The sequence below is a fragment of the Melopsittacus undulatus genome, chromosome 4 (genome assembly GCF_012275295.1).
Source record: "Melopsittacus undulatus isolate bMelUnd1 chromosome 4, bMelUnd1.mat.Z, whole genome shotgun sequence".
Taxonomy (NCBI): domain Eukaryota; kingdom Metazoa; phylum Chordata; class Aves; order Psittaciformes; family Psittaculidae; genus Melopsittacus; species Melopsittacus undulatus.
In genome coordinates this window covers 59,548,136-59,562,057 of record NC_047530.1, presented here as the reverse complement: position 1 = coordinate 59,562,057, position 13,922 = coordinate 59,548,136, and the positions used below count along the sequence as shown (strand labels likewise).

The 13,922-nt window shown below is 39.2% G+C and overlaps 3 protein-coding genes across 5 annotated transcripts in view; 1 reads left to right on the top strand and 2 right to left on the bottom strand.

The window, feature by feature from the left end:
• The window catches only part of PRXL2A (peroxiredoxin like 2A), a 24,538-nt gene extending 18,550 nt beyond the window's left edge, over positions 1-5,988 (bottom strand). Inside the window, exon 1 of the mRNA XM_005153625.3 lies at positions 5,702-5,988. The gene's annotated coding sequence lies outside the window, so the exon portion shown is untranslated. The remainder of the gene's footprint in view (positions 1-5,701) is intronic.
• EXOSC3 (exosome component 3) lies at positions 1,105-4,393 on the bottom strand. Its single transcript, XM_031053478.2, has 4 exons — positions 4,102-4,393; positions 3,842-3,991; positions 2,816-2,967; positions 1,105-1,401 (listed from the first exon to the last, which is right to left on the bottom strand). Exons 1-4 carry the CDS (start codon positions 4,360-4,362, stop codon positions 1,200-1,202), a joined length of 765 nt encoding a protein of 254 aa, XP_030909338.1. The 5' UTR covers positions 4,363-4,393; the 3' UTR covers positions 1,105-1,199.
• On the top strand, positions 4,495-13,922 carry LOC101867771 (DPY30 domain-containing protein 1). Of its 3 annotated transcripts, none has more exons than XM_031053483.2 (7): positions 4,495-4,852; positions 5,410-5,567; positions 6,636-6,788; positions 6,875-6,994; positions 9,972-10,052; positions 10,985-11,080; positions 12,522-13,922. In XM_031053483.2, exons 3-7 carry the CDS (start codon positions 6,642-6,644, stop codon positions 12,561-12,563), a joined length of 486 nt encoding a protein of 161 aa, XP_030909343.2. In that variant the 5' UTR covers positions 4,495-4,852; positions 5,410-5,567; positions 6,636-6,641; the 3' UTR covers positions 12,564-13,922. The 3 variants fall into 3 exon arrangements, with proteins under 3 accessions (XP_030909343.2, XP_030909345.2, XP_030909344.2); XM_031053484.2 differs by having other exon boundaries at positions 4,506-4,581; XM_031053485.2 differs by having other exon boundaries at positions 4,495-5,567; positions 6,879-6,994.

Genomic DNA, 13,922 nt, shown 5'->3' with positions numbered 1-13,922 from the left:
CCTTTTCCCCTAATTTACTGTTAACTATTGCTATTAAACTACTCATCTTATTAAGAACTACAAAACATCATAGATGTGAAAAACCCCTTAAACAGCTCCAATACAATTCCTTGGGTACACAGTCAAACTTTTCTCCCACATGAAGCAGGCATCAGTAGCTCCCCTTCAATCACTCCATGGTTCTTTCCCAAAAGAAGAGTAGCAAACTACTCATGTAATAAAATGGACTGACAATTTATCTCCCTTAGGACAGCATTTCCTCTACATACATGTAAGGAAGCTTTTTTTTTTATAATGCTGGTTTTGTTTAACATGAAGCAAAGCTATATGGTCTCTTGATGCTGTATCTAAAAGAAAATACATGTGAAGTGTCTAGAATTGAGACATACATGGCTACTGCTGCAGTGGCCTTTACCTAATTCTCTACTTAAAAAGCACTTATGAAAAAAAAAAAAAAAGCAAGTGACTTCATATAGCAGCTGTTCAGTGTATTCCTTACTTTCAGTGAGCCATCAAGCTTCCTGAATTTTCGTACTGATGTCCTATGAAGTTATCAAGTCCTAATCACTATTTCTTCAATACTACTAACCACGTTATTTTTCGGGAAAACACAAAGATCATTGTGACCATATGTTTAGTCTTACCTAATTGTTTCCCTTATCCACCCTATGCTTATTTTATGCTACGCCCTGTAATTATTTTGTTATTCTCTGCATTTCTAGTCATACATTTTGTCACATATTAGATAATCACTTCCTGCACTGCATACACAGAGCATCTAACCAGAATGAATGACCTGCAAGATACTTCGTACTACCTCAAGCAAGCATGTATTGTTTGAAGTGTTAATACTGATAATGATTAAAAAAAAAAAGCAAACATATGCATGTTACAAAGTGACCAATTTTCTTACAAATCCGAGTAAGTTGTACCTCTAAACTCACAGCTACTGGAAGCTTTAAAGACAGTCTCCCATCTGTCAAGAAATTCATAAATGTAAGCAGGATTTCATAATCACAGAAGTGAGTAAAACCAAAGTTCCTAAACAAGGCAAAACCAAGCTGAGTAGATAAAGAAGGGAACTGAAGAAGAACAGAGTCTAGTTTTTTTTTTTAAAAAAAGGCTTTTAATATAAATCTGAATACAAAAAACCCCAATATACCTAATCATCTCAAACAAATCCGCAAGGCTTTATTTTATTAATTCCCTGACAATTTGGCAAATGCTTGTTTTCTCTGTTCTGCAGTCATATACTCACAGGCTTCCAAAATATTTACTATAATTAAAGTCTGTTGAACTGTTCTTGCTTTTACCCATATTCTTCCATTCATTCCCAGCACCATCTCAAATGGGTACAATTGTGACAATTCCTGAATTATTTCAGATTTGGGAGCCAAGAGTCTGTAAAAAAAGATTAAAAGTCATTATACAGACCACACTATCAGTAACTAAACTGCAGTACTGGTGTTATGTGAGCTATTAAGGCAACACACCAAAACGTAAAATGAACAAGTCACATATATGCATCCAGAATAGCAACACAGCATCAGATTTTTGATTCTGCTCTCCTCTAAAACATATACACCTAAAAATACAGGTGCAATTTTTCCTAATTAGAGTCTGAAGTAATACCTGATAATTTAAAGTGAATCTATACTTTTATAACAATTCTACAATTTAGTAAGTCTAAAACTTATTGTTTGACAAAAAGACATTTTTAAAGTGCTGGTATTTATAAATTTAATACCAGAATCAAAGATGTATCTTCAAAAGACAGCTTCCCTTCTCCTTCAGGAGACAATATTAACAGCAGTAAACATAGAACACTTTAGTTTTATTAGGTGAGAGAATACTGAAAAAAGCATCAAGAATTATTGTAATACACCTAGGATCAAATCAAGATCCAACAGGCTTTCTCAAAGAAACATTACCACTTGTACCACTTGTAGCCATACTGTTATTCCTTTACTTCCATGCAGACAGAATTTGGAAGAAACACAGAATGGCTGAAAAAATAATTTCACACTGACTTCTGATGGGACATGTAACCAGACAAGTTATTACTTTAAAAATCCATGTATGAAATAGCTGCTCTTCACCTCCAGACTGATTTTCCGAAGGACAACACCCAAAAAGCAACAATACTTACCTATCATTTAACCATATAATCTGGCATTCTTTGACAGTCACATAAGTCTGTCAGCATACATAACTCCAAAGTTCATGATACATTAAAAAGCTTCTGAAACAGTTCCTAGATTAACATGTCAGGTTTTTTTGTTTGTTTGTTTGTTTGTTTTAAGAAGTGGGATTTTCATTTGTCTGTATCAGTATTTCAAAGCAATTTATTTTTCTTGGGAAGCCAGAATATAGTATGTATCAATGTGGAAGAGCTCTTTAATCACCTATCAGCCAGAACATACAACCCCAACAATCCCCATTAACCAAAAAAAAGGACAGTATGCATTCACAGGTTTTAAAGTCCAAGGTAGTAGATACATACCTGAAGGCCTAGTTTGAGTATCTTATTTTGCCAGGTCACCGATTTTGTTTTCCATGCTACCTTGGCAACCAAATCCCTTTGTTTAAGCAGGTCACAGCACACGATATTGAAGAGCATATAAATCTCTTAAGTGGGAAAATAAATCCTCCTCCTAGGCCAATATCCATACCCTATTCAATAAAGCTGTTATAAATGCACTAAAACAATTACACACTGATTACTGAACTGCCCACACTGCTCAGAGGAAATAGTTGCACGAATCCTACCCATGATAGTATATGTTAGTGACTACTTACTTTCCTTAGTACTTACTTCCTTATTAGACCTAAGGAAACTTTAAAGAGAAAGCCATCTTGTCCAATTATTCCCATTCCACTTGATCTTCCACTGCTGTCTACACAGACCATCTCTGGTTCCATGTCTTTATTTGCTACAACGAACTGACCATAAATAAGATCTCCCACCTAAATAAAGCAGTATTAAAAAGCAAAAGTAGTAGAGAAGATCATACTGCACATTTGTAAGCAATACTCAGTTGCTAGAGACCCTCTCATAAAGCCACAAAACAGCTTTAAAATACTGGTGACACAAAAACAAAATGGTATTGTAAGAATTTCCATTTTCTCTACTCCAACTAAAGAAAGCATTCCCTAGGAAAAATTATCTTTTATCACTACTGATACTAGAAAGATAAAAAGTACATAACTTCATTTCACAGAGTATTCCTCTTTTAAAGGCTAAACATTACGCAATCTGCTCTTGTAGTCATTTATCAGGATGATGATGATAGCAAAAACCAAAAAAACAAAACAAAAACCCAACAACAAAAACAACCAAACACCCCCCCCCAACCTATTTTGGTTTTTACAGTCAAATTTTACATTCTGCTGATGGTATCTCAGTTGAATGCAAAAGCTCTAGCATGCATGTACCATAGAACTGTTTAGAGCAGTGCTGTGAAAAACATTTTCTACCAGTATTGGATGGTATAAAAGCTTGTTTTAATCCCCTAACTCTGGAGTGTCACCTCAGATGCATATAACTCATGAACTGTACCTGCTGCTGGCAATATTATGGTAAAGTTAAAATGTAAGGACTGAAAAAGCCTGGCATCTGCCAGTTATCAAACCACGCTAAATTAAATGATCCCAAAAAAAACCTCAGAAAACCCACAGACCAATCGTTCACACAGCAAATATCACTGCAAATAAATATGCACTCCTCCTTTTACATGCGGCTTATAAGAACAGTTTTACAAAGGAAAAACACTAAACCGTAACAGAAGCACCAGTAAGGGACATCGCTACAGCGTTACCGCCAACCAACAACAGCATTAACCTGCACGTTCGGCCTATTCCTCTTCGTGGCGCCTTCAAAGGCCAAGTAGGACAGAGACGCCTGCTCGCTCCCACCGACGTCCAACTTAAACACGTCCCCCGCTTTGGCCGTCACTATTCCTATTGCGTGGTCGCCTTTGATCGGAACATACTGCAAACACGGCGTACGGGACAGAAAACCGGGTCAGGAAAGCGCAAACACGACACGGCCTCCTGCCTGTCCCCCCCCTCCGCACACAGCGGGTCCCCCGCCGCCCCTACCCGCTTCTGCTGCGAGTCCACCCAGTAGGCCCCACCGGCGGCCTGGCGGTGCCGCAGCAGGCCGCATTTGGTCACCAGCAGCCCCGCGTCGCACCGCCGCAGGCCCGGCCCGCAGAGCAGCCTGGTGTGCGGGGCCGGGGGAGCGCCCAGCCGCAGCCGCTCCCCGTCCTCGTCAGGGTGAGCAGGGACAACCAACACGTCCCCGGGCAGCACCACCTGCCCCACACGCTCCTCCACCGCCACACCACCACGAGCCGCCATCGCGGCGAACGCACGCACGCACGCTCGCTCCGCGCAGGCGCGGAACAACCGCCGCTGCTACCGCGCAGGCGCGGGGCTCGCCGGCCGGGCTGCAGAGAACTGCTTGTCGGGGGCGGGGAGAAGGCGCTTTCCCTGCGGCAGCGGAGCTTCTTTCCTGGTGGCTGTTGGAAGGGCAGCAGTCCCTCAGCGCCGGCCTTGGCCTTGGCCTTAGCCTCGAGGGTAAAGGCGGCAGCGCCTTTGCTGCCCTGTGAAAGGCGTTTGTGGAGCGCCAGCGACATCCTCCGGCCACAGGAGGGGTGTCCGGTTTTGACGCGCGTTTTAGGTCTGCTCCGTGTTATGCAGGAAACACCGAAGCTAGCTTCTTACGTTTCAAAATCCGGCTTCATCAGCCAAGGGCTTCATTACTCCCATACGGTCTTTCTTTCTGGAAATAATTAATTTTTCAGTCTTTCATTAATACTAGGGAAAGATCAAGGTAATGCTAGCGCAGGTAAGCTTCAGAACTAATACAGACACGGAATTAATCCTTTGCGGGGTTTTTAAATACCCGGATAAAAGTCGCCAGTAAAACAAACAGCTGGCCAAACCTGAGGTGAATGGCTGCCAAGAGGCTTCTCAGGGAGAAGAAACAATCAGCTTACTTTAACGCTAGGAGTCTTACCTAGGACTTGATGATTCTGAAGATCTTTTCCAATATAGTTGAGACTATGATTATAAACTTCCAGCACGGGAGATCCCGGCTTCGTTTAAAAACGTGCCCTGTGCTTAGCTACAAAATCCTTGTTAAGTGTTAGCTCTGGTTTCTCACGCTAAAATTGCGATAGTGTTTTCTTCCCTTCCATATACTTGTGCATAAATGTATGTATACATGCACACATAGAATGAGTCTATCTCTAAGCCTGTCAGGAAAGATCTATAGCTGGCAGCTGATAGCGCCCAGGGCTGGCTGAAGATGTCTTTCATTTTAGTGGAAGCCCCTTCGATTACGAAAGGAAACCGTTTATTACGAGACGGCATTAAACGCGTTTCCAACTGTTTTTTCCCTAGGAAGACCCCACCGCACCCCCACACGCGCTGCTTCAGGAGTGCCCCCGCACGGCACCTCCCCACTGCGCCCAAGAGCGGTGTTGTTTAACAACCCTGCGCGTTGTCAGGCGCCCTGTGCTGTGATGCCTGTGCCGCCGTTGGAGCAGCCCACTGGCCGGGTAAGACCGGGTCGTGCTGAGGGGCAAGGCTGCCGTCCCGAGGCTGCGTTCGGGGAGCCGCGGGAGTGGGGCTGCTCTGAGGGAAGGCGAGCGGGGGAAGGCAGGGTCAGCTGCGGCGCAGGCTGGATAATTACCTTAGCGACAGCCTCAAGCAGGGAGGTGGCAGCACCGGGCCCTAGTAAGAGTCCATGGAGCACCGGATGAGGGAGAGTAACATGGCAGGACTGCTCTGGAAATCCCAACAGCGTCACAGGAGCAGGCCTGCCCAGCATATCATCTAGGGCAAAGATAAAAGCCCCAGCCTTGAGCTTAAATGGAGCTGGGGGCAGAGGGTGTGGGTTGGAGGCTCCAGGTGAGAATGGGTGGGACAATGGAGGTCTGCTAAAGTGCTCAGGGCCCTGACCCTTGTCCTGGGCCTATCACCTTGGGGGCCAGTGGAAACATGAAGGGCCAGAGAGGTTTTGTATCTGTGTCACTTCCTGTGAGGTGGATTCAATCCTTTTGGTAGCCAATGAAGAGCATTTCAGTATTGCAGAACTTGAGTTTCTTATGCACATACACTTACACACTGCTAGTAAAACCTTGCATGTGTACAGGTTTATGCCTTTCATAACAGTGTAGAGTGATTGCTTCAGGCTGTGGTTTTGCATACATATTCTAAAGATAGTTTTGTTAGCTCAGACTAAAATCTGTCCTTACTCATTCACAGAACTACTTTGCTGTACTTAAGCTATCTGTGTAGAAGTTTTCAGTGGTTTTATTTTTGGGTTTTTTTTCTATCATGCTGACCTAAAATTACCAGCATATTTCTGAGCAGTTTCTGAATTACACGTGACTAAACAGTAAGGGGGATTTTAAGTATTTTTGTTCCTGCAGTACTGGTGTAACTGATCCATCACTGGAGCTTTTAGGAACTAAACCAATATTAAATTTAAATTACTTCCTTCAGTTAATTGCTGGGTTAGTAAAAAGAGTAATGTCATATTCAGTATTTGGTGCTTGGGGCAATAATTTGTAGAAACCCTAATTTAACTCTGACATTGATGGGTAATGTCTTTCTGTTATTAGATGTGAATGGAGTCTCAGTATCTGAAGAGATGCCTGGGGAGTTGCTTGAGAAAGGGACTGGCAGAGGTTGCAGAACATCAGCCCGCAGATCCAATTGAATATCTGGCACACTGGATTTACAATTATAGAAGAGTTTTAGATGAAGAAAAAAAGGTGGATCCATCTTGCTAAAAAATATTCATGGTGGATGCTATATAAGCTTTATTTTTTCAAATGATTCTCTGTTGCCTCTGAAATAGATAGTGTTGGAGAGGATTGAGCTGGAACGGGAAGCAGAGGTGGCCCAGATTGAACTCGAAATGTTACAAAAAGTGAAGGAAGAAGAACTAGTGATCCAGCAGAAACTTGGACAACATCAGGTGAATAATGTTTAATAGTAGGCAATTATAAATAGTATATGATGCTGTGGCATCTTGTAGTCTGTATATTTCTAATCTCTGTATAATGATTTGGATAGAAGGTAGCATAAACCAAGTATTTTAAACTCACTTTTCTAAATAGTAACTGGAGGAATTAGTCAGCACATAGGAAGGAAAACTTGTATACTATGTGGTAAAATAAAAAAAAAGAACAAAACCTTACATATGAAATAACTTAAAATAAGAAGACCTGGCTTCTGTAACTAATTATGACCAAGAGCTTGTGCAAATAAAGATAGAAATCATTGCAAAAATTGACAGGCCTGTTACGAGGTATGGGAATGATAATCAATCATTGTCTGAAGTTACTTCAGTGTAATAGCAGTAATGCAAAAAAAGACAATGAGAAAGTATACACAATTGTAGAGACCTGAAAATGGTTGGGAATCGATGTGTAACATCTTCAGTGTTGCTATGATAACATTGATGTCATCTGCCTGAATTTTTTCATATGGCTGACTTTTGGGATGCTATCAGGAAGGTAATTTCAAATCCTGTTAAGCCCAGTTCTAGTATAAGATGCATTTATTCTATTTCACTTGCATTTTTAAAATTTGAAATTTACTAATTTTCAGATCTAAAGTTACGTGCCTAAGGATTTGTTGTGGTTTAAACCCAGGCAGTAACCAAGTACCACACAGCCACTTGCCCTCTCCCCCCACCTCCCCTTTCCTCACTTCCTGGGAGGGATTGCGAGGAGAATATAAAACTAAAGGGAAAGGAGAGGAAAAACAAACAAACAAAAAAAAAATACATCCCACCAAAACCAGTAAACACAAGTGATGCACAACAAAATTGCTCACCAGCCTCTGACCAATACCCAGCCCAACCCAAGCAGTGATCCGTCCCTTCCAGGTGACTCCCCCCCAGTTTATATACTCAGCATGACATGCTGTGGTATGGGATATTCCTTTGTCTAGTTTGGCTCAGGTGTCCTGTCCCTGCTCCCTCCTGGCTTTTTGTGCCCTTCCTCACTGACAGAGTATAAGAGACTGAAATGTTCTTGATCAGGGTAAGTGCTATTTAGCAACAACTAAAACATCAGTGTGCTATTGGCATTGTTCTTGGACTAAAGCAGAAACACAGCACTGTTTCTGGTGTTTCACAGCACCAGCTACAAAGAAGAAAATTAATTCTATCCCAGCTGATACCAGGATAGGATTTCATGAGTCATACAAAATAGAAAAAAGAATATGAGGTTGTGTCTAGAGATAATTCACAGGGAATGATATAAATTATTTCATGTAAACTATGGGAAAGATGTGGAATTATTCAGTATTCACATTAGACACATTTTTTTAACCTAATCCAATTTTGGCTATAGTCATGTACTTGGGTGTGTTTTATAGAATCATAGAATAGTTAGGATTGGAAAGGACCTCAAGATCATCTAGTTCCAAGCCCCCTGCCATGGGCAGGGACACCTCACACTAAACCATATCACCCAAGGCTTCATCCAACCTGATCTTGAACACTGCCAGGGATGGAGCATTCACTACCTCCCTGGGCAACCCATTCCAGTACCTCACCACCCTAACAGTAAAGAATTTCTCCCTTATATCAAGTCTAAACCTCTGCTGTTTAAGTTTTAACCCATTACCCCTTGTCCTATCACTACAGTCCCTAATGAATAGTCCCTCCCCAGCATCCATGTAGGCCCCCTTCAGATACTGGAAGGCTGCTATGAGGTCTCCACGCAGCCTTCTCTTCTCCAGGCTGAACAGACCCAACTTTCTCAGCCTGTTTTCATATGGGAGGTGCTCCAGTCCCCTGATCATCCTCGTGGCCTCCTCTGGACTTGTTCTAACAGTTCCATGTCCTTTTTATGTTGAGGACACCAGAACTGCACACAATACTCCAAGTGAGGTCTCACGAGAGCAGAGTAGAGGGGCAGGATCACCTCCTTTGACCTGCTGGTCACACTCCTTTTGATGCAGCCCAGGGTACGGTTGCTTTCTGGGCTGTGAGTGCACACTGAAGCTGGCTCATGTTCATTTTCTCATTGACTAACACCCCCAAGTCTTTCTCCGCAGGACTACCTTGAATTTCCTTTTTGCCCAATCTGTAGCTGTGCCTGGGATTGCTCTGACCCAGGTGTAGGACCTTGCACTTGTCATGGTTAAACTTCATGAGGTTGGCATCAGCCCACCTCACAAGTGTGTCAAGGTCCGTCTGGATGGCATTCCTTCCCTCCAGCGTATCAACCGAACCACACAGCTTGGTGTCATCAGCAAACTTGCTGAGGGCACACTCAATTCCATTTGATTATGTCCATCAAAAAGGAATGTGAAAACTCGTTACTACAATATGACTGCTCACAAAATGCTGCAGCAAACAGTATTCTCTAGACCCTAGTGTTGTTGAATGTGAGCACTTAGATTATGTAATTTCTTAATTTTTGATGCAGTAGGATTTAAGGTCACAGAGAATAAACACTTTGTATTAGATATTTCTAACTGGAAATATTAAAGGTTACTGCTGAAGATTATTAATGTGAATTACATTGCTTACTGAAGTTTTATGTAAATCTGTTTTGATGTGGCTTCATCTGTCTGCGCTAGCTACTATATGAAGTATCAAAGAGCTTAATTCAAAGCATAGGAGATAATAAATATAGACTGATAAAGAGCATGTGGAGCAAAACTGTATCTTAAGTGTGTACACTAACCAGGTGTCTATTTCTTCAACCTCTTGATAGCAAAGACTTTCTATCCATGCAAATCTAAAACCTGTGAAAGTGTTGAGTCAGATGATACTGGAAGGGGTTTATGTTATTAACACTGCAGTTATGTTTTATGCTTCCTTTTAATTTTTTTTAAGATTTCATTTGTGAAATGCATTGTGAACAATGGGGTGGGCAATATGCATGTGGGTTTTTTTTTTTCCCTTCTAATCATCTTTCTTAAACTGACTGCAGGTTCAGCTGGAACAAGAGCGCAAGGAGTTGGAGCTGCAGTATGAAGAAGACAAAATGCCATTGCAGCAGGAAGATCAAGAGGTTTAAGCCAAAGCTTAGACAGTTATTTGAAAATACTGTTAATCGTCTTCCTTTTCCGGATGGAGGCACTAAATCCGAAACACAATGTGGAAGCCCATGGGTGTTGAACTGACACATAATTTAAAAAATAATTGAAAAGGGGGGAAGAATTTCTAACACCTTTTTTCCAGTCTGGCTTTCATACTTACATTTTTGTCTGTACTATTAGGCTTATGTAGCTTATGATCAGAGAAGAGCATATATTTATTGCAAAATTTAGCATAAGGTCAGCTTAGTAGATGCTTTCACATTCCTTGAGAAATGTGAGAAAGTATTACAATTTAAGTATGTCTGCTTTAAGTATTTAGACAGTAATGTTATACAGTGTGTCAGCCTGAAGTCCATTTGCTGTACTGGAAAAGGAACTGTGGTTTGAAACTGGGGTGCTTCTTGATTCTGGGATCTTCCTGGTACATGGAAATTTGTACTAACAGAAGAGTGTGTAGACAGGTATCTGTGAAAATGCATGATCTTTTAATGCCATTTCATTAAAAACATGCACTGATAATTGGCATGTTTATCTCATTAAAGCTTTTAAATATGAATATCTCTTAAATTTTCATGGAGTACATCATATTTTCGAGATATGTGTTCTTTTAGAGCACTGTTATAATACTGAGAAAACAACTTTCAGAAGATGACAGTATAAAAGTGACAGAAAAATTAATATCTATAAATTGAAACAAAAATTCCTGTAATTTAAAAAAGTGATAAAAATTGTTTTAACAAGCATGCAAAGAACATTCACATACTAACATATTTCTATAGCATGCATCTAATAAGTATTCTCTATTAGTAGATAGTGTCATTTTAACACATCTGAAATATTCTCTATAGATAATTATTCGTGATGTGGAATACTTTTAACTGAAAACTGGTTTTTGTTACCACAGGAAAACAATGAAAAGATGATAGCTGAATTTACAGATAGAGCTGGAGTGTCTAATTTGACCAGTGTTGAGGAGCTAGATGAGAATGAACAGCTTGAGGTAAGTGTTTAGAAAGAACAGGGAGATTATAAATGGTTGGTTCTTACAGATTTGCTTTTCTGTGCTGACATCAAAGGTTAAAACTGTTGGAGTTAAGACCATGCTGGTTCTCTCCTATGGTTTTGAGGGTTGATATTTTGGCCACAACCTTCCAAACTTCCCATAGCCTTTTCTCTGGTACCAGTTAAGCTATTCTAAAAGACACTGTGGTGCTGGCTAAGTCCTCAAGATTTAAAATTCCTTTTTGTATTCAGATACGTTACAAATGAAAGTATGAACATAATCAGAGGAGGCAGCTTTCCTTTTGTGTGTGAAGAGATAATCATATACAGCATGTACTAAGTCACAAAAGATAAGTGGTTTTTGAGTGATTGCAGTTGTTTATATTTTTTCTGGTTGGTGTGAAGTATATTTTAGTGTAGCAGAATGCACTCTTGTGCAAATATTTAACATTTAACACCAGATACTAAGGACACAGTGCTCACTAAAGCTAGGACCTTCTCAGAATCAGTTTATTTGAGCTCTGTGCCAACACAAATATTGAACATTTTCAGTACTACAACCATGGCCATGGCTCTATACTGTGACCCTTGAATGTTTTCTATGTCCCAAGTATTCAGTGGTTATAAAGATGTTGATATCTGTATTCCAAGTGTTGTGTCTTGAGATTTTGATAGACTAGTTTTAGTACATCATTATCAGAACCCTTTTTCCTTTATTAATAATTAATAATCCTTAATAATTTGCTCATGTAATTTCTGGCTTCAATAGTGTAATTCTAGCTCAAGATTTATATTGTAATATTAATATGCTCTATGTTTAGGGTTACTTTAATAACAGCCTGTTTTATAAGTGTTCTCTAAGTATATTTATGAACATATTTATGACTATTCTTTGGGTCTGGTTTTCACACTAAAATAAATCGGATCTCATATAGCCCAAATTTTTATGTTTTTCAGATAATTGCATATTAAATAGTATTTTTGAGGCTTCAGGCATATTCTGTTCTTAAATAAGTGAATTTCAAAACCAGAAGCTGCTTCTTATACATGCCATCTTCCAAGTTTTCATGCCTAAAGTCATTTAAAGTTGGATTACATTGGCATTTGGTAATGTTATTTCAGGCCTTACAGTGATATGTTTGTTGATTTAAACTACAAATTAAGAGCAGGTCAATAAAAGTAAAATGTATAGACTTGTATTATTGAAACTATACTGTTCTCAGAATCATAAGATTTCATTCAGGCTCACTGGATTTTATAATAAAAGTCTGGTGATAAACTTCATTGTATTTCACTGAATGGAAGAATACATAATTATATTGATATATACAGACTGATCTGTTATGTGGGTTGTTTCTTTTTATTTTTTCCTAATTTCTACTTTTAAAAAGTTCAGTTAATGCTGGCAAATGATAGATTTTTTTTTGTTTGTTTGTTAGAGCACAACAGAAGCAGAACAAGAAAGTTCCCAACTGATCTGAAAGCAGTAAATATATTTTCTACTCATTACTTGCTGATCCTGAGGTGCAATGTCTTAATTTATGTATTTTACATATAGAACTGATTTATATACCTGTTGTTTTGGTTTCTGTGCTTTCTGGGTGTTTGTATAAAGTCTGTTAATTCTCGCATGTGATGCTTCCTTTTTGTTCTTAAACCACTGTAGCTAGTCTGGCTAACTCAGGCAAAAAAATGCAATTGAAATGAAAGTAGTAAATGTATTTTCTACTTATTACCCATTGATTCTTGAAGTGTAACTGTAATAATTATATATACAATTACATTGTCGAGATTATTTTGGAGTAGAGGCTACAATATCATAATTTGAATCAATATTGAAAGAACAAAAGGTTCTTTCTTTGAAAGAACAAAATGTTGAAAATGGATTTTCCAAGAATTTGAATGGTTTCTGATAGAAAGAGGGCAGGCTCTGCAGATTAGAAGATGGAGAGAGAATTCTGCACAGCAAACTAGACACAAAAATCAAATCAGAAGATTTCCCAATTTATATGGAAGAGAAAAATTGAACTCTGTGACTCAGTAAACAGATCCACTAGAAGATCTTGTGTGTCTAAGAAATCTTGAAGTGCTTTTTGTATCACTGTTAGCTTTAGGCTTCATAATAACCTTTTCTGGCCATTGTGTGGTATTAGGTGAGCTGCAAGTGTCTGCATATCAATTTTGATCGCTCAAGTCTTAAAATAATCTTTACTGCATTTGTCTTGAATTTGCAAATCAGTAAATTACATCGGTGTTGTTTTTACTAAATAACCATTATTTGTTCTCAAAGCTTCACTTGCAATAGAATATATTAATTTCTGCAATCACTGATGCCTTGGTACAGGTTATCAAGAATGTTCCATGTTCATTGTAAGTGGAAAAGACACCAGCATTAACAAATCACACACTTCTTGGCTAAAACATGCCTTTGCAGCTTGGTGTCTTCTAATAGTACAGGTTAGTTAGACAACTAATGTTAAGTCATTGCCAATAGTGTGTAATGAAAATACATTACAAATTCAGTGCTGCATAGTTGGTGCATTCACTACATTCTTCAATTTTGGGATGAAAGAGATTCTGAGGATAATTTCACTTTCATTTGTTTGTATTTTAGCTAGCTTTAACAGTTTTGCTCTTTGGGAAACTGTTAAAAATATCTATTTACCCAACAGGCAAAGGCTAATGGTGTAATATTTTTCTGCTCTAAATAACTTGTTCTGTTCATGTAGCTCATACTAAGCATAATCCTATCAATTTTTTAAAAGGTAAGCACTACTGATTTCTAAAATAGTAATCTGTTATTTTTCCCTTAAAAATAATAAAGTTTGTTTATTAAAAAA